Source organism: Rhinopithecus roxellana, chromosome 11 (assembly GCF_007565055.1).
Source record: "Rhinopithecus roxellana isolate Shanxi Qingling chromosome 11, ASM756505v1, whole genome shotgun sequence".
Lineage (NCBI taxonomy): Eukaryota > Metazoa > Chordata > Mammalia > Primates > Cercopithecidae > Rhinopithecus > Rhinopithecus roxellana.
Window position 1 is genome coordinate 54,990,018 of NC_044559.1, and position 17,341 is coordinate 55,007,358.

Here is a 17,341-nt window from a genome sequence, read left to right on the forward strand (position 1 = left end):
GGACCGGCACATGCTACAGGGAAACACCCCAGGCTCAGCCAGCCCTGGCTTTGAATCTCCAGTCCCACCTCTTCAAGCTGTCCAGTGTGGGGCACAACGGCTACAGCCTTGCCAAATGTCTGTCATTTTATCTGTAAACCAGGATGAAGAGGTGAAGACAGGACAAGCACAGTATGTGGTACACAGGAGGCCTCTGATAACATCAGTCCCCTTCCATAAAGACCCGGGCAGTCCCTGTCACTGGGGCCTCACACTTCAGGTCGAGAATTTCCTATTTCTCAGCACTGCTTTCAAATAAAGCCAACAGTCTGAGGAGCCAACATGGCAGAGTTCTGAGGGTGGAGTGAACAAAAGGTCATTTTTTACAGAAAACTCAGGATCTCCCCTCTGCACAGTGCTAAAGCCCTGTCTCAAAGTTCAGAACCCACAAGGTGCAGAGATGTGGCCCTTGGAAATCAAGCCCTTAAGAAAACAGCCCAGCTGCGTGGGGCAGGAAGCCCCAGGCTGCAGTCCTGTGGTCCGGAGGCAGCCGATGTTCAGGTGAGAGATGTGCCCAGCTGCCGGTGGGTCCAGGGGGCACGGAGCCCCCATCATCCCTGGCCCAGGTCTAGGACCAAGTCAGGGGGCCCAGGCCAGCTCCAAGGGCCACAGCTCCTCACTCGGGGGCCGCACTGGAGCAGCCACAGCAGCTGGGGCGGCGCAGGGACTGCATGACAGCCCGCAGTGGTCCCCTCCGGCCCTCCACAGATAGGCTGTCCTCGCTGGTGGGCGCTCGCTGCAGCTGCTCAAACTGCATCTCCAGGTGCTTCTGGATGGCCACACCGAGTACCTCTGGGTCCACTGCAGCTCCGTACACCTCCCACGTCATGCCCTCAGCATCCCATCGCACATCCCGCACAGGGGACGGCGTCTCCTCCAGGCTGGACCCCAGTGTTACCTCTGGGAACACATGCAGGGCTGCAGGCGCTTCCAGGGACGGACTGGTGGCCACAGCCTTGCAGGCCGCCACTGGGGCCGCCTGCACACCAGCATCCTGGGCTGACAGCAGGGATGCCTCTGCAGGGGCCAAGTCATTGGTTGAGGTCATGGTCCACACATCTTTAGTCCTAGAGCCAGGCTCTGGGACTAACCCGGTGGGACCCCAAGGGTGGGCACAGCAATGGGAGTGCCCAGGGAGCCCCCCAGACAACCTACAGTGGATCTTCACCCCATGCTGAGCCTGCAGCCCAGACTCGCTCACTGACGCCACTAGTTTGGGAAAGGCCAGGATCCTTGTGGCAGGCAGGACATGGCAGCAGCCACCAGCTCCCACCTCCCTCATGCCACAGAGTAGAGCAGCTGGGGGCAGAGCATGGCAGGTGGCGGTAGCCAGCTGTTCAGCGGCTTTGGGCTCAGCCTCGGCACTGCTGCTGTGGGCAGTTGTGTCCGCCAGGTCTAGTGGCGGCACTGACAACTGACTCGCCCCCAGCATCCAGGCTGAGTTAGAAGTCCCATCCTCAGGAGCCAGGTCCTTTTCCAGGCCTGCAAGGGCCTGGCCACCCTGGCCAGAAGTACCACCTGGCTGCAGCTGAGCCCTGTGGACAGGGCTGCTGCCAAGGGCTGAGCAGCTGAGACTGGCCTTCCGAGCACCACTGTGTCCCCGCATCTGGGTGCTACGGACCAGGTCCGAGTGACTCCTCTGCATAGCAGCAGCACTGGGGGCCCGCAGGCGACACAGGTCACCACCGCCCATGGTAGACACATTGCCCACAGTGTTGCTCCGCCAGTGGCCTCCAGCACTGGGTCGCGCCTCGGGGCCAGAGGCCCGCGCCAGCTCCATGCTCTCATGCGGGTTCCCCTCTTCCTCCGGGTCCTGGGGTCTGGTGCTGGCCTCGCCCAGCTGGGCCTGCCACACGGTGCTGCTGGCACTCTTGCGGAGCTCTGGCCTCTGTTCCTGGCCTTCACCCAGCAGGCTGGAAGAGCTCTGGGACAGAGGCTGAAGGCTGGGGCTCAGGGGTGCCCAGGGACCCGGCTTGGGGCGGCTGGAGCTCATGGCTGCCTGCAGAAGAGAGAAAGGGAGGGAGTGGAGTTGAGTTGGGTGGCAGCACCTAAGCCAGTTCTACTGTGAGCTCCCACAGTGCTAGGTTCACCAGGGAGCCAGCTTCAGTCCCAGCCTGCCTGACTGGTACTTGCGTACGGTTGTACACAAGGCAGTGACAAGACACCAGACACTTCAAATCAAGGTCATCTCACATTAGACACAAGGATGACACTGCAAATTATCTCATCATCAGTCCCAAGCAGTTAGAATCTGCCCTTGGGTGGGGTCCTGGAGGCCGCCACTCTATCCGCTCTCGACTCTTTACTGGCTGGCTGGTGTGGGAGGGGAAGCGGGAGGGCCAAGTCTGCTGGGGCTTTGAGAGCGAAACTGCAGCCCTAGGGGGTGGGGCTGTGGGATAACAGCTATTAGTCAACCAGTACGGAAGTACTATGGCCTCTTAACGGGCACAGCTGGACAGCCCAACACTGGGCTACTTCCTCCTGGGACTGGCAGTATCCAACTCACCATGGACAAGGTCTCCTTGGTACAGAGTGGGAGCTCAGAGAAAGTTCACGGGATGAGGGAGCAATGACTAGAGGACACTGAGAATCACCCTGGGCTTCCCCAACCACCCCCATCTTCCCTGGCCTAGCCTGGCTGAGCTGGCATGTCTCTAGGGTTCCCTGACTCCCACCTCCAGCTCCAGGGGCAGGGAGAGGCCCCACGCATCAGCTTTTTCCATGAGGGACTCATTCAGCATCTGGTCATTGATTCCACAGCCATCTCCTGAGCCCCTACTGCGTCCCCAGCTCTAGGGCTAGGGAACATGGGATTCATTCAGACCTTTCTGTACTCCTGGGGACAGTGCAGCAGTGAGATAAGATGCCCACTCAGTGCCACCAATCAGATCTACCCTGCATGACATTTAACCCCCTCTTGCCCAGTGTACCTGCATCCTCATTGTCCCCCACCCTCCCTGCCATCGCTGTCACTTCCCCCAGCCATAAAGACTACCCTGGCCCCTGACCCAGCTGCAGCCTAGAGCAGCTCTGACCCTCTCTACCTCAGCGTCTCTTCCTGGGGCCCCTTTCCTGACTCTCCAGCCAGGCAGCCTTCATCCCTGACCAAGCACTGGGCCTGGATGGAACAGTTTGGCCAACTGTCAGCCTCCCCACCAGCCTGAAGTTGGCAAAGCCTGGCCTGAGGCCTGCTCCCCTCTGGCTGTCCAACACCCAGCACTGACCTGACATGTAGTTGGCACTCAGAGAATATCTCCTGTGTACCTAACCAAGAGAACAAACAAATATAAGAACACACCCACAGAGGAGGGCACTGAGTGCCAAAAATGGGGTCTGAGGGAGGGCCCCGCCAAGGCAGGAGAGCTCACTTAGGGTGAGAGATGAGAAAAGGCTTCCTGGAGGACCAGCCACATAAGTCAGGCCTGGAGTGAGAGAAGCAAGAAGGTGTTCAGGTGGAGAGCGGGGTGGGCAGGGGGAGAGAGGCATGAGGGGAGCAGTGGGGTCAAAGTGTCTGGGTCACCTCGGCCCTGGCCACAGCAGTGAATTAGGAAGAGCACTCTGGGACTCCTTGACAGGCAGGAGAGGCTGGAGAAACAGGGTGGGGACAGGAGGCAGCAGCTGCATTTGTGCAATCCCAGTCCTGCCCTCCCACCCTAAGCTGATAAGGACTGCCAGGAAACAACCTCCCCGGCCAGGTGAGCAAGGCTACCCAAGAGGAAATTCGGGAAGGGCTGTGGGACTCGGTTTCTGTGTAATTACAAATGTCTTGGCAGCCCAGCACTCAGGAGACGGCTGGTGGCTGTTGAGCTACAGTGAGGATGATACTGGTGCTGTAGTCCCTGAGGCTCCAGTGCTGCACAACTTCCTGTGATGATGGAAAGATTCTACCCTGTGCTGTCTAATAGGTAGACACCAATGGCCTGTGGGTACCAAGCACGTGGCAGGGGGCTACTGCAACTGAGACACTGAATGTTTAAGTTTTATTTGGATCTAACTGGCCACATGAGGCTACTGGACTGTGCAGCTCTGAACACAGCCTCAGCCTGGTAAAGATGTCCCATCCCAGCTGCTTCACGGGGCTGAAACCAGACTTGTCCCTGGGAGGATCAGGAAGAGAGAAGTAGCCAAGAGAGGGTTCTGACCCAGACCCTGCCCTCAGTGAGCTCTAAGATGGACATACAAACAAAGGAGGGCAATAAAGCCCGTAACAGCGATGATAATAACAGCTGCCAGGGCCTGATCACTCGCCAAGGGCCAGGCATGTGCCACATCCTTTGCACACATTGTCTCATGTAACTCTGCAAGCAACCTCTTGGGACAGTCATTATCTCCATTCTACAGACAGGAGAATTCCATAAGCTCAGAGAGGCTTAGTGACCCCCAAGGGCACACAGCTCGGGGACATCTGAGCTCCTCTCCCCTTCGAGAACTGAGCAGGCCTGTGCCTCACAGCTCTCGACCTTTTTACTGATCTGGCTTGGCCCTGCCAATCATGAGCATGTCAATCGTGCTCATGACATGCCATGGAACAAGTCACTGAGTGGATCCCCACCTGCCCAACTGCTTCTTAGCAGCTCCTGAGGCTGCAAGAATGAAGAGGCCAGGAGGTGTTCCTCCTGACTGGGACAGCCCCTGGCAGGGAGAAAACCACTCATTTGAAGGTCCAAGACCCCAGGGAGGCCCCATCTGGATACCTACACAGCTTCTGGCCAAACCCCACCACCCTCTCAGGGAGGGGGGCCATAAACAGCCAGGCCAGCAGCCTCTGGCTCCTGAGGAGACAGGTGGAATGAGGTCCTCAGACCCCCACCAAGACCCATTGAGAAGCTATCAGCAACGAGCATCCCACTGTGCCTGTCTCACCAGAGGGCTGCCCAGCACCCAGGGCTAGTCACCACCCAGAGACCCCCGTGGTGGGCTATGGATGTACTGGTTCCCTTCCCCCTTCCCCCTCCACAAGTGGCAGGTGACAAAACTGAGGCCTGGAGAAGCTCAGAAATGTCAAAGAACACACGGTTGAAAGTTGCTAATTCAGAACCCCAAGGAACTGACCTGGCTAACTACAACCTGGCCTTCCCAGCTCAGAAGGAAGGGCTCTGAGGGGAGTACTGGGGGAAAGAGGCTTCCATACTGCCTGTCACAATGCTGTGGACTGGGCCAAAGGAGGGGCCTCCCAGGGAGCCAGGTGTGAGGAGGAAGAAGCAGGGCTCTGCTTCCAATGGCAGCTCTTCCCCTTCCTGTGCATGTGCTCACAGGTGGACCCCCAACTTCTTTGAGCCTCAGTTTCTCCAATCTGCAAAACAGAAGTAAATCCCCATCCTGCAGGGTTGTTGTGAAGACTAAATGTGACAGCATGTGCACTGTCTGCAAAAGTGTTTGTTAACAATAGTCTTCTCTTTCCTCTCCCATCAAGAGCGGCTTCAGTTCACGGTATAACAAGTATTAGTACTGGGGGGCAGACAGGCCCTTTTCAGAAGCCATCGAGACACCCCATAGGTTAGCCTCGTCTTGCTTCCCATCCTCGCTACCTTCATCCCATCCTAGAATCAAGTCACCATCAGTGTCCCCAGTCTCCCTATTACCAAATTAGGTTTCCCAGAGCCTATTTTAAATCTTAACCTAGGAGGCTACACATGCATACAAGTCTAGAGTCTGCACTTGAAATGCCCAGAATGGCATGCCCACCCTGCCTTTATAACCATGCAGGTTCTGGTTTTGCCCTAACGGGACCCTGGGAAGATCTTTTAGAACGAGATAAAGAACAGGCATACAGAAGTATCTAAGACCTCTAGTGCTCTTTGAAAGATACCTTAATGTTCTCTCTCCTGCCCCATTTGATGGCGAAGTTGCTATGGCTGTGGCCAATGTCCCGTGGCCAATGCCAGGCTGTCCTGCTGCCTCAGGTTCCACGTGTCGGCAACTGGAAGATCAACCACCTATGTAGCAATCAACCAATATCATTTTGAGTAAAAAGCTCCCACTTCTCAGACATTTCCAGACTAGCCCAAACACAGAAACCGTTGGGTCAACTTAGGGAGTCCAGCTCCCACAATGCTGCCCCAGCAGAGGAGCCCAGGCCTTTGGGATATGCCCAGGGGACTACCAAGACCACCACAAGTGGACTCCATCTCAGACGACACTGTGGCATCCATCTAAGTCCCCTCTTGGTTTTGTTCATTTGTTTGTTTGTGAGACACAGTCTTGCTCTGTCTCCCAGGATGGAGTGCAATGGCTCAATCTCCACTCACTGCAACTTCTTCCTCCTGGGTTCATGCGATTCTCCCGTCTTAGTCTCCCGGCAGCTGGGATTACAGGAGCGTACCACCGAGCCCAGTTAATTTTTGTATTTTTAGTAGAGATGGGGTTTTTGCCATGTTGGCCAGGCTGGTCTCGAACTCCTGACCCCAGATGATCCGCCGCCTCGGCCTCCCAAAGTGCTGGGATTACAGGCATGAGCCACAGTGCCTGGCCCAAGTCCCCTTTTGTTAAGTGGCAAGCGTTTGGATGATGACTTATGTGTCCAACAAAACCAAAATAGAAAAAGCAAACCTATACAGTCAGGCAGGAAAACTGGTTCTATGTTAAAATATGTACCTTACCTCTCAGGGACCAGGCAGGAATGCACACAACACAAACCCCCCATTGCACAGTGAGGATACAGCACCCTCCAGGAAGTGGTTTAATCCACCCCAGAGTGAACGGGGCCTGATAGGAACACTCAGGGCCAACCCTGGGCAACGCAGCAGGCAGCATTCCTAAACGGAGGGTTTGGAGGAGACAAAACCTGCCCTTCACAATGAACGTGCCTTAAGGGCTACATGCCCCGGGTCACAAGCTGTGCCAGGAAAGGGTTCTGGGGTAACTGTGGGGTCAGTGACCCCATGGATGAGGCTCTGCTCACCAGGAAGAGGCCTAGGTGCCCAACAGCCCCTGACCTTCCTCCCCTGGGGAGGATTTGCCCACACTCCCTGGGGGGCAGCTAGGTGGAGAAGGTGCCCCAGCCTAGAAGCAGCCTAGGCGGCCAGTGTGTCCCCATCTGCAGGCTCACAAGCAGTCACGCCCCAGCCTGGGACACACAGGCCCGTTTGCAGTAACAGCGCCTACCCAGCTGCACTCTGAACGCCAAGCACAGGCCGCCCCTGCTGTGGGGCCAAAGGCCTGAACGCACCGCACCACGCAGCCTCGCCCAGCACAGCTCCCTTCCCGCCCCTGCCGCACAAAGCCCACCCGGACTTAGGGAGAAGGGGGCTCAATACGGGCCCGAAACGAGGCTACAGACCTTCTCAGTAGCAAAGGCAGCGACTGCAGGCAAATGGGGCTGTGGGCCGGGGTAAGGATGCGGGGCAGGAGGAGCCAAAGGGCAGCAAGGCTGGGGGCGGGGTAGGCGGCGCAGGAGGCTGAGGGAAGGGAAGAGGAAGAAGGGGAGAGGGAGGGGCGATGGCAGCAGGGGTGGAGGCCGAAGGAGACAGGGTCCCGGACAGACTTGTGAAAAATGGGAGGATGAGCAGAGGAAACGTGAAAGAGGGAACAAGACAAGACAGGACAATGAGAGGCGGAGAGCGGGGAGTGCGATGCGGTCACCGGTGGCTCTGGGCCCTGGGCAGGGGCCGGGATGCCAGGGGTCTGAGCGTAGGAGCAGGGAGGAGTGGGTGCTGGGGCTCAGCAAGGGGGAGGTGCCGCCCACCACGCCCCCCGCCCCCACGGGCGCGCGCGGAGCCGGCCTCTCACCCTCTCGCCGGCCGGGGCCGCGCAGGCCGAGGGAAGCGCTGCTCATGGGGCCGCCACAGGTGCCAGGTGCCGCGGCCCAAGATGGAGCCGGAGCCGACCCGGCCTGGGCCCGAGACGCCGCCCGCCGCCGTGGGCCTGGCCCGCGGAGCCAGCGCCGGGTACAGGGAGGGGCCCGCGGGGCCGCCGGCACCGGGACGGCGGGAGGGGCGGCGGGCGGAGACCTAGCTCACCTGGGCCCGCCCCGCTCCGGAACCCGCCCCCTCCCCGCCGCGCCCCCACTCCTCCTTCCCGACCCCTCCTCTGGCGGGGTCCCCACTGTCCTCGATCTTTTCGGCCCCGCCCGCACCACGACCGCCTGTTCTCCAGGCTGCCCGGCTAACCTCCAACACTCACTTTCCCGACGCAACCCCCCTGTCCCGGGTGTATAGGCGCAGCTCCCCACAATCCTCCAGCCCCAGACCCAACCCCCCAAGTCCACCTTCTCGTAGCCCCGCCCCCTCGCTCCAGTTCCCTTTCCGCACCACGCCCGGCATTAAGGTCTCCGCGCCGGTGGCTACCCCTTTCCTCTGGCCTTCGCCATCCCAGCCCCGCCTCTCACGATTATCTGGCTCCCGATCCTGCCCACGAGATCCCCTTCCTATAGGGCCCTTTCCTCTAGGATACCAGGCCTGGTCTCCACTAGCCTCGGACTTTCCAGCCCCAGGTCCGAAATCGTGGACCCACAATCCCATCCTTGGAGCTCCACCCTTACGGACCCCGAACCTCACTCCAGTCCTTTGAGCTCCATGATTCTGGCCTGACCTGGCCCCCAGAGCCCTCCACCGCCCCCCAAGAGCCCAGCCTTGATAGACTCCTTCCCCAGGGTTGCATCTCCAGCCCCGCCCCTGAAGACCAGTAATCTACTACCCCTTTCCCCGCCCACGTGCTGCTACCCAGCCCAACTTGAGGCTTTCAGTCTCCCAGCCGCGCACCCCAACAGCGGGCGAGGGCAGTGACCGTGGGGGGATGAGCCACCTCCACCGGAGCCTGCCTTCTTCCCTGCAATTCCCCGCAGCGCCGCCGCGCCTTTCCGGTCCCACGACGCGGGGAGCCAGCCCAGGGCCTGGGATCATCAGGTTCCACACTATGAGGCTGAGGACCTGGGCGTACCGTTCCCTCAACGTCCCCCAGTTTCCACAACCGCTGGCCAGCTTCAGGGCACAGGGACAGGCAGCTCCGGCCTCCCTCCACCTGCAAGGGATTCCTGCTGTCCACCCAGGGCCGCATGGTATGAGGTACTGTACTATCTCTGGGCCCCAGTATCACATAATTGGGTCGCAGTGAGAGGTGAAAGCATGCTGGCAGCCCTCGCAGCCCTCACTCACTGTCGGCGCCTCCTCAGCCTAGGCGCCCACTTTGGCCACGCTTGAGGAGCCCTTCAGTCTGCTGCTTCACTGTGGGAGCCCCTCTCTGGGCTGGCGGAGGCCAGAAACGGCTCCCTCTGCTTGCGAGGAGGTGTAGAGGGAGAAGCGCTGGCGGGAACCGGGGCCGCTCGCGGCGCTCCCGGGCCAGCGCGAGTTCCAGGTGGGCATGGCTCGGTGGACCGAGGTGCGCCAGGTCCCCCAGCAGTGCCTGCCCGCTGGAGCTGCGCTCGAATTCTCCCCGGGCCTCAGCTGCCTCCCCGTGGGGCAGGGCTCGGGACCTGCAGCCCGTCATGCCCGAGCCTCCCCACCGCTGTGGGCTCCTGCGTGGCCCACGCCTCCCAGACGAGTGCCCCCGCCTGCGCCGCCCCCTGCTCCGCGTCGCCAGGTCCCATCAACCGTCCAAGGGCTGAGGAGTGCGGGTGCATGGCGCGGGACTGGCGGGCAGCTCCGCCTGCCTGCCGTTGGAGTGTGGGATCCACTAGGTGAAGCCAGCTAGGCTCCTGATTCGGGTGGGGACTTGGAGAACTTTTGTGTCTAGCTGGAGGATTGTAAAGGCACCAATCAGCACTCTGTGTCTAGCTCAAGGTTTGCAAGCGCACCAATCAGCACCCTGTCAAAACAGACCAATCAGCTCTCTGCAAAATGAACCAATCAGCTCTCTGTAAGATGGACCAATCAGCAGGATGTGGGTGGGGTCAGAAAAGGGAATAAGAGCAGGCTGCCCAAACCTGCGGGGTCTCTGTCAATCCGTTGTGTTCTTCTTGGTGCTATGGAAGGTTTGTTCTTTTGCTCTTTGCAGTAAATCTTGTTACTGCTTACTGTTTGAGTCCGTGTGGCCTTTAAGAACTGTAACACTGACCACGGAGCTCTGTAGCTTCACTCCTGAAGTCAGCGAGACCACGAACACACCAGAAGAAAGAAACTCCAGACACGTCTGAACATCAGAAGGAACAAACTCGGGACACACCATCTTTAAGTAGTAACACTCGCTGCAAGGGTCTGTAACTTCATTCTTGAAGTCAGCAAGACCAAGAACCCACCAACTCCGGACCCACCAGTGTTGGCATTTCTCTGTTGTCCACTGTCCGGGGACCCGTAACTTGTTGGCCCAGCCCTGTGCTGAGAGGTCTGCGCTCCTCCCTTACCAGTGCCTGCGAGCCAACACTATCTCTAATTCTCCCTGTTTGGGGAGCAAGGGACCTCAGTTTGCTCAGAGACTCACAGATTGCCCCAAGTAGCCATCTCCACCAAGGTCTGAGAGCAGCTCTGAGATTGGCAGATGGCTGTCGTTGGCTAAATGCCCACAAGGGTGTCCACGTCAGGTCCCAGGCTTGGTCCTCACCAGATTCCCTGGTAGAGGGATCCTGCTTAAAGGAGGCAAATAGGGGATTTGTTTGTCGAGGACACTACCCACTTCTGCCCCTGTCCAGGTATTAGGACCTCTGCTTCCACATCTTAGGCATCTTACTCATATTCCCTTTTTAGTGAAGTCAGCTGAGCCCCAAGAAGGGATGGACTGCTTGTGGTTATACTGAGAGTTGGTGCCAGATCCAGGCCCCAAACCGGGGGCTCTCAGCTCCCAGGACATCTCAAGAACCAAGAACCTCACTGTGTGTGTTTCAAGGAAACATTCTTGGGGCTGGGCGTCAGGAGATGTCTGCCATGCAGTCCACCTGCGGACACAGCTGGCTGGCCCTCACCACCAGGGCTTTGCTTCTTGTCCAATTGGCCCCCTTCTTCCATTCATGCCCTGGCAAGGAGGCTCCCATGGTTGTGGCAGCTGCCCCGGGAGAACCCAGAATGGGGAGTCAGACTTGAATTCCAATCTCAACTCCCCCACATATTCACTGGCTCTGCAACCCCACACCCAAGTAAAACTGTTCATCTCTCTGGACATCAGTTTCCTCATCTGCAGAGTGGTAGTAATTATATCCACCTAACAAGGCTGGGGGAAAAGGGTGTTTGTGAACGTGTCCCCGTGGAGTGTTATTGCTGCTATCAGTCACTTGATCAAATATTTACTGAACTCCTCATGGGTTGGGTCCTGGAAGTACAAGCTGCACTGCATGGGGGAAGGAGGGGATGGATATGTGTAAATTACTTTGGTAGAGAGCAGCTCAGGCCTGAGGACCACATGGGCCAACTACCATTTGCTGAGACTCTGAACCGTAACAGAAGAGGAATGAGTGTGGGGTGCACTCAGGGGTCCAGTGGGGGCACACTGGGATGTTTGAGGCACCATGTGGACAGGCGGGTTGCACATATAGGACTGGATGGGGTTTTTCTGTTTTCGTTCCTTGATTTGGGATTTCACTCTTGTCACCCAGGCTAGAGTGCAATAGTGTGATCTCGACTCACTGCAACCTCCACCTCCCGGGTTCAAGCGATTCTCCTGCCTCAGCCTCTTGAGTAGCTGGGATTAGGTGCCCATCACCATGCCCAGCTAATTTTTGTATTTTTGCTAGAGATGGGGTTTCACCATGTTGGCCAGGTCTCGAACTCCTGATCTCAAGTGATCTGCCCACCTCGGCTTCCCAAGGTGCTGAGACTACAGGCGTGAACCATCGTCCCCAGCCAAGGATCAGAGTTTTTCAGAAGTCTGGGTGTCATGGACATGGGGTGCTTGCTGAAGTCACAGGGTGGATAAGGTCTTCAGGGAAAGAGTAGAGTGAGGAGAAGGCTTAGGACCCATCTGTGAGTCACCAGGTGACAAAGGGTGGAGGAGCAGCCAGAAAGGACAGCGGGAAACTGGGACATCATGGTGACACAGGGCGCTTGGAGCAAGCGCCTTCAGTGAGGTGGTAGAGGTAGAAGCCACTGGCGTGAATTGGGGGATGAGCTGGAGGAGAGAACTAGAGATGGTGCGTGTGCAGATGCCATAAAGAAGAGAAGAAAGGTGTCACTTGGGAAGGAATGTGGGATCAAGAGAGGCATTTTTTTAATGCTTTTTTTTTTTGTCTGCTTGCTTGCTTGTTTTAATATGCTGCATCCTGTAGTAGGTTTCCTTTATTTCAAACAACCGAAAACAAGTCTGGTTCCAAAGTTAAGCAAAAAGGGACCGCCGGGCGCAGTGGCTCACACCTGTAATCCCAGCACTTTGGGAGGCCAAGCAGGTGGATCACTTGAGGCCAGGAGTTTGAGACCAGCCTGGCCAACATGGCGAAACCCCATCTCTACTAAAAATACAAAAAAATTAGCCAGGCATGGTGGTGTCCGCCTGTAATCTCAGCTACTCGAGAGGCTAAGACAAGAGAATCAGGACACTTGAACTTGAGAGGTAGAGGTTGCAGTGAGTCGAGATCATGCCACCATTACATTCCAGTCTAGACAACAGAGCAAGACTCCGTCTCAAAAAAACAAAAAAAAAATTAACTGGGCATGGTGGCATGCCCCATAGTCCCCTCTTCTCCCAAGGCTGAGGCAGGAGGATCGCTTGAAGCCGAGAGGTGGAGGTTGCAGTGAGCAGAAATCGTGCCACTGCACTCCAGCTTAGGCAACAGAGCAGGAGTCTGTCTAAAAAAAAAAAAGTAAGCAAAAAGGGGATGTGTCAAAAGATCACAGGGAGCTCCAGATGCTAATGTTTTCATGTGTGTTCTTCAAGGCAGGAGCCAGGTGACTCCAGATCCTGACAGGAGGAACCACTTGCTGCCCAGTGCAACCTCCATAGAAAGGTTTCCTGTCCATTGTCCTTGGTGTGTCTCTCAACTCAGGATTCAAAATCCCAGTGGAGTGGCAGTTCGTTTGACTGAGCTATGGCCACCTGCCCTCTCCCTGCCCTCTGCCCTTGGACCGACATACCTGGAGGAATACCTGGCCCAGTGCCTCTCTAGGAGCACCCACTGCCCCACCGAGACTGCTCACAAGAGTTTTCCCCAGCAGGGAGGTTGAAGCCTGAGTGACCAGAAACAAATATCCACTGCACGTTGTAACAAACTGAGCACATTTGACAGCTAGGGAGAAGGACCCATTGAGAAGGAGTAGACGGGAGATACAGGAGCCAGAACTGCTACTGACAATAAGATCCTCAATGGCCTGAGATTCAGGAGTTCAATAGAGGAAAGAGGTGACTTCTTTATGTAATAGCAGAGCAAAAAGAAATGATGGGGGTAGTACTGAGGTACTGTAGTCTCTCTCCTCTTGGGAAAGAAGGTTGCTGGCAACCTTAAATCTACATCCTCACATCTCTGGATCTAAACAACTCACAAATCAAGTCTTACTGACCCTACTTGACAATCCTGAACCAGAGAGAGATCTCTTCAATTGGCCAGCCTGTGTCATTGCTTTTCCCAAGAGGATGGGGCCCTGCAATAGGGCTGACAGTGGGTCACAGAGACTAGGGAAGAGTTGTTCCCCAAAGGAAAGGGCAAATTACCATTGCCAGACCAAGGAAACTTGACGCTGAGCTGGCCCAAAGCACAAATGATCACTGGGGACAGCCTCTGTGCAAGTCTTAGAGGAAATGCTAAGTTGGAATGTATCAATGCCTAAGAAAGAGAGAGCTTTGATTCAGTTAAACAGCATCTGCTTTTCTAGCAAAAATATCTCTAGGGTACAAGAGACCCCTCTAGCCAAAAGAGCCATAAATGAAAAGGCTGTCTTTTTGTCTGACAAAAAGACACTGACTTCCCAGGACCTAGCTTATAATAGATGCTTGCTGGCTGGCTGGATGGATGAATGAATGAATGGAAGGCAGTTGATTCAGAAATACCTATTACTACCTCAGATTAGTTCCACAGACATTTTCCTGAGTCCCTAATAAAAGCCAGTCTTGGGCTGCAAGCTGACAATATAAGCCAAACCAGAGGTGCCTTGACCCCAAAGCCTACATGATGGGAGATTCAGGGGACCTGAGACAGATGCCCAAAGGGCAATTAGGTCACAAGGATTGAAGGGAATAGAAGGGACTGGAGTTCTCAGAGGAGAGGCGTTGTAGTAGACATCTGTTGCTTTTTCAGCTCCCCACAATCCATCCCCCGTTTCATTTGGGGGATCATCCCAGGACAGAGACTGCTAATTGTCCCCCAATACTTATTGTCCCCTTCTATAGTAATAGAAGTCCTCTAATCGCCCAGAAGAATGACTACATTTCCCAGGCATTTGTGCAGCCACCGTGCCATAGATTAGGTTCTCAGCAGTGAGATGTTAGGAGAAATAATTTCTGCAATTTCTCGGTCATGCACTTCAGAAGGAATGTGCCCCGCCCCTTTCTCTCTCGCCTGGTAGGAATGAAGTCATGGTGTCAAGCCAGTTTGTATCAATCAGATGAAGCTAAAACCCTAAGGATGTCAGAGTGACAAAACAGAAGGAGCCTGTGTCCCAACACACTATGGTTGCCTCTCAGCCCTGGACTAGTTCTAACTAGGTTTTCCGTGAAAGAGAAATTAACCACCAGTCTATTTCAGCCACTATTTGGGGTGAGTGCTCTCTTGCAGAAGGAAAGCCTGTATGCTAATTATTAGTAAAGGCTGTATACTAATTATTACCAGGAAGGGCGGTATTGCTGGTAGCAAAAGTGAAAACGTATTTTAAATGCTGTACATAAATATGGTGGTCTGGAAATCCTGTTTATGCCATGCCATAGCAGTTGATCAACTGATTCCTGCAATACCTTTCAAAGTCAGTGCTTTCTCTAAAGGAAACAGTTGGAAATTTCAGAATGTGGGTGTTTGCTGGATGCTTCTTGCCACTCTCAACAGAGTCCTACATGAGCCAGAAGAATGTGGACAGAGCTAGCCGTGAGGAAGGCAGACATGGAAGAGAACACAGAAGTGCTGAAAGAAGCTCCCTTTGCCTATGGGCTATAATAATCTCAGTTTAAAAGTTTTCAGGCTTAAAAAAAAATCTATGGCTTGTTAAAAACTCCATATTTGATAGCTTGATTCTTATATCTTGAAAGATTTTTAAAGTAGAGTTTAAATATAACTGACATTATGAAATTCTGTTACATGTTCTATAGAGCAGTTATGTATCATAATGTAGGCAGAAATCAGCCATCATATAATTGTGAGCAGAAAAATAGTTAATTGGATTCTGTAAATGGGTATATTTTGAATTATGCTGTATAGTACTTGCCCAAAAGCTTCATAAAAAAATACTGTGCCTGAAAATGGCATCAATTTATTAATAAAAAATATGATTTAAGTGATTTTCTAACAACATTTCAAAGGAGCCTCTATGGCTCTCAAAATGTTGCCATATAATAATATTCCTTTAGAATAAAATTATATTTATTTTAAAAAGAAAGAAAAATCTATTGTTTCTGTACCACAAACTGAGGCAGATACAGAATAATTTTCTGAAGAAGCAGGATTAGCAGGAGACAAGACTATGGACCCTAGTCTTTCTCAAACACTTGATTACGTTTTTCAACCTGACAATGACAGCCGCTCAGCCGCAAAGACCAGATCAAGGAAGCTGCCTTCCAGTCCAAGTTGAGTGCTTTGGCAGGTCTCAGGTTGAGAGGGAGGTGAATGGATATGACATACAGGCTGATAAATAAAAGGCCACCATTTTTAGGCTTAAATACTGCTAATCTAAAGGAGGTTGAGCATCACCAAACCAAAAACCCAAAAATCCAAAATGCTCTAAAATCCGAAACTTCTTGAGCACACCTGATGCTCATTGGAGCCTTTCAGATTTTGGATTTTCAGATTAGGGATGTTCAGCCAGGATAATGCAAATATTCCAAAATCTGAAATGTGAAACACTTTGACCCCAAACATTTCAGATAAGGGATACCCAACCTGTACTTTCCCCAGAGGATAACTAGCCACAAATAGGCAGAAAGTCAACTGAGATTTTAAGGGGCGTGTATTACCAAAGAAACCATGAGTCTGGCTGGTACAAGTCTGCATTTTTGACTCCTTAAAGCAACCGACCCCTAGCCACCAAAACTGCACCTGCAAAAAGTGAGCTGCGAAAGCTATGCAGCCCAGGCCCAGTGTGGTGGCATGTGCCTGTAGTCCCTGCTGCTCTGAAGGCTGAAGTGGGAGGATTGCCTGAGCTCCAGGCACTCGAGTCCAGCCTGGGCAACACAGCACGACCTCCTCTCTAAAAAAAGAAAAAAAAAGTTTAAGCTGTATAGCCCTAAGAGGAATACACCCTTTGATGCCCTTTAGTTGTGCCATAGAAGGCAGTGGACAAAGAGGGGACCACCAGGGTCCAAAGATGTCTATCCCAGGGAATACTCCTGGAGAGAGACGCTGTCATCCAAGGACTCTGCTCCACTCCCTGGGAACCTTCACAGTTTCTGCCAGGATTTGATGGGTGTGTTTTTCCCTCTTCTGGATGAGGTTTCCCACCATGGTTATCTTATTTTTACTGACTGTTGCATATTGGGTGTAAGGAGGCAGGCAATGTATGTAAAAGTTCAAGGACACCACACCATAAAGAACTGCATCCAGCAGCCTGGTGTGGTGGCTCACACCTATAAACCCAACACTTCAGAAGGCCAAGATGGGAGGATTGCTTGAGCCCGGGAGTTTGAGACCAGCCTGGGCAACATAGTGAGAACTTGTCTAAAAAACAAAAACAAAACAAAAACCACATCAGATCTCACAGTGCAGCCTGTCCCTCTGCAGATCCTAGGCTTGGAGCTGGACGCAGGCACTGGATGCAACTTTGGGGTGTCTCCCCTGGGGAGAGGACACGTGGACATTTGACTGGCCAACGGGACAGGCTGGAGCTGAGATTGCTAATTGCCCCCGATCACACTCATCTCCTATGTTTAAAGAATTATTGTTTTTTATCTGGAGATATGAAAATCCAGAAAAAAGACTTTCCTCACTTCCTAGAAGCTATATTTGGCCAAGTAACTGACCAGCAGCATTGAAGTGGGGAGACGTGATACCTTTAACCAGAGGGGCGAGCCCTCCTCTTCCGCCTTTTCCATTTCCCCTGGCTGGGTAGTGGAGGTGATGGTGAAACATCTCACATCACAATACCCAGGAATAGAGAAGCAACAAGATAGGGGGGAAAAAAAACTGGGCTCCTAGGCTGCTTATCTGCAGGCAGGTGAGGGAGAAAGAAACTTCTGTCTTGCTTAAGCCAATCTTATTTGAAGTCTCTCTTCCAGCAGTTCAACATACATCCCACAAAGATGTTACTCACCCTCTATCTCCTCTACACCCTCTATCTCCTCTACTCCCTCTATCTCCTCTATGCTATCTCCT

The 17,341-nt window shown here is 54.1% G+C and overlaps 1 protein-coding gene across 10 annotated transcripts; it reads right to left on the bottom strand.

Annotated features, from left to right (window-relative positions):
* Window positions 1–339: 339 nt before the first annotated feature.
* On the bottom strand, window positions 340–8,216 carry GPRIN2 (G protein regulated inducer of neurite outgrowth 2). Of its 10 annotated transcripts, none has more exons than XM_030941469.1 (4): window positions 8,161–8,216; window positions 5,849–5,975; window positions 3,264–3,303; window positions 340–2,038 (listed from the first exon to the last, which is right to left on the bottom strand). In XM_030941469.1, exon 4 carries the CDS (start codon window positions 2,030–2,032, stop codon window positions 656–658), a length of 1,377 nt encoding a protein of 458 aa, XP_030797329.1. In that variant the 5' UTR covers window positions 2,033–2,038; window positions 3,264–3,303; window positions 5,849–5,975; window positions 8,161–8,216; the 3' UTR covers window positions 340–655. The 10 variants fall into 10 exon arrangements, with proteins under 10 accessions (XP_030797329.1, XP_030797332.1, XP_030797330.1 ...); XM_030941472.1 differs by having other exon boundaries at window positions 5,849–5,959; window positions 8,161–8,191; XM_030941470.1 differs by lacking the exon at window positions 8,161–8,216 and adding an exon at window positions 7,768–7,957 and having other exon boundaries at window positions 5,849–5,959.
* Window positions 8,217–17,341: the final 9,125 nt, after the last annotated feature.

Coding starts and splice junctions, on each gene's coding strand:
- GPRIN2 (XM_030941469.1), bottom strand. CDS start 2,032: ATGAGCTCCAGCCGCCCCAAGCCGGGTCCCTGGGCACCCCTGAGCCCC.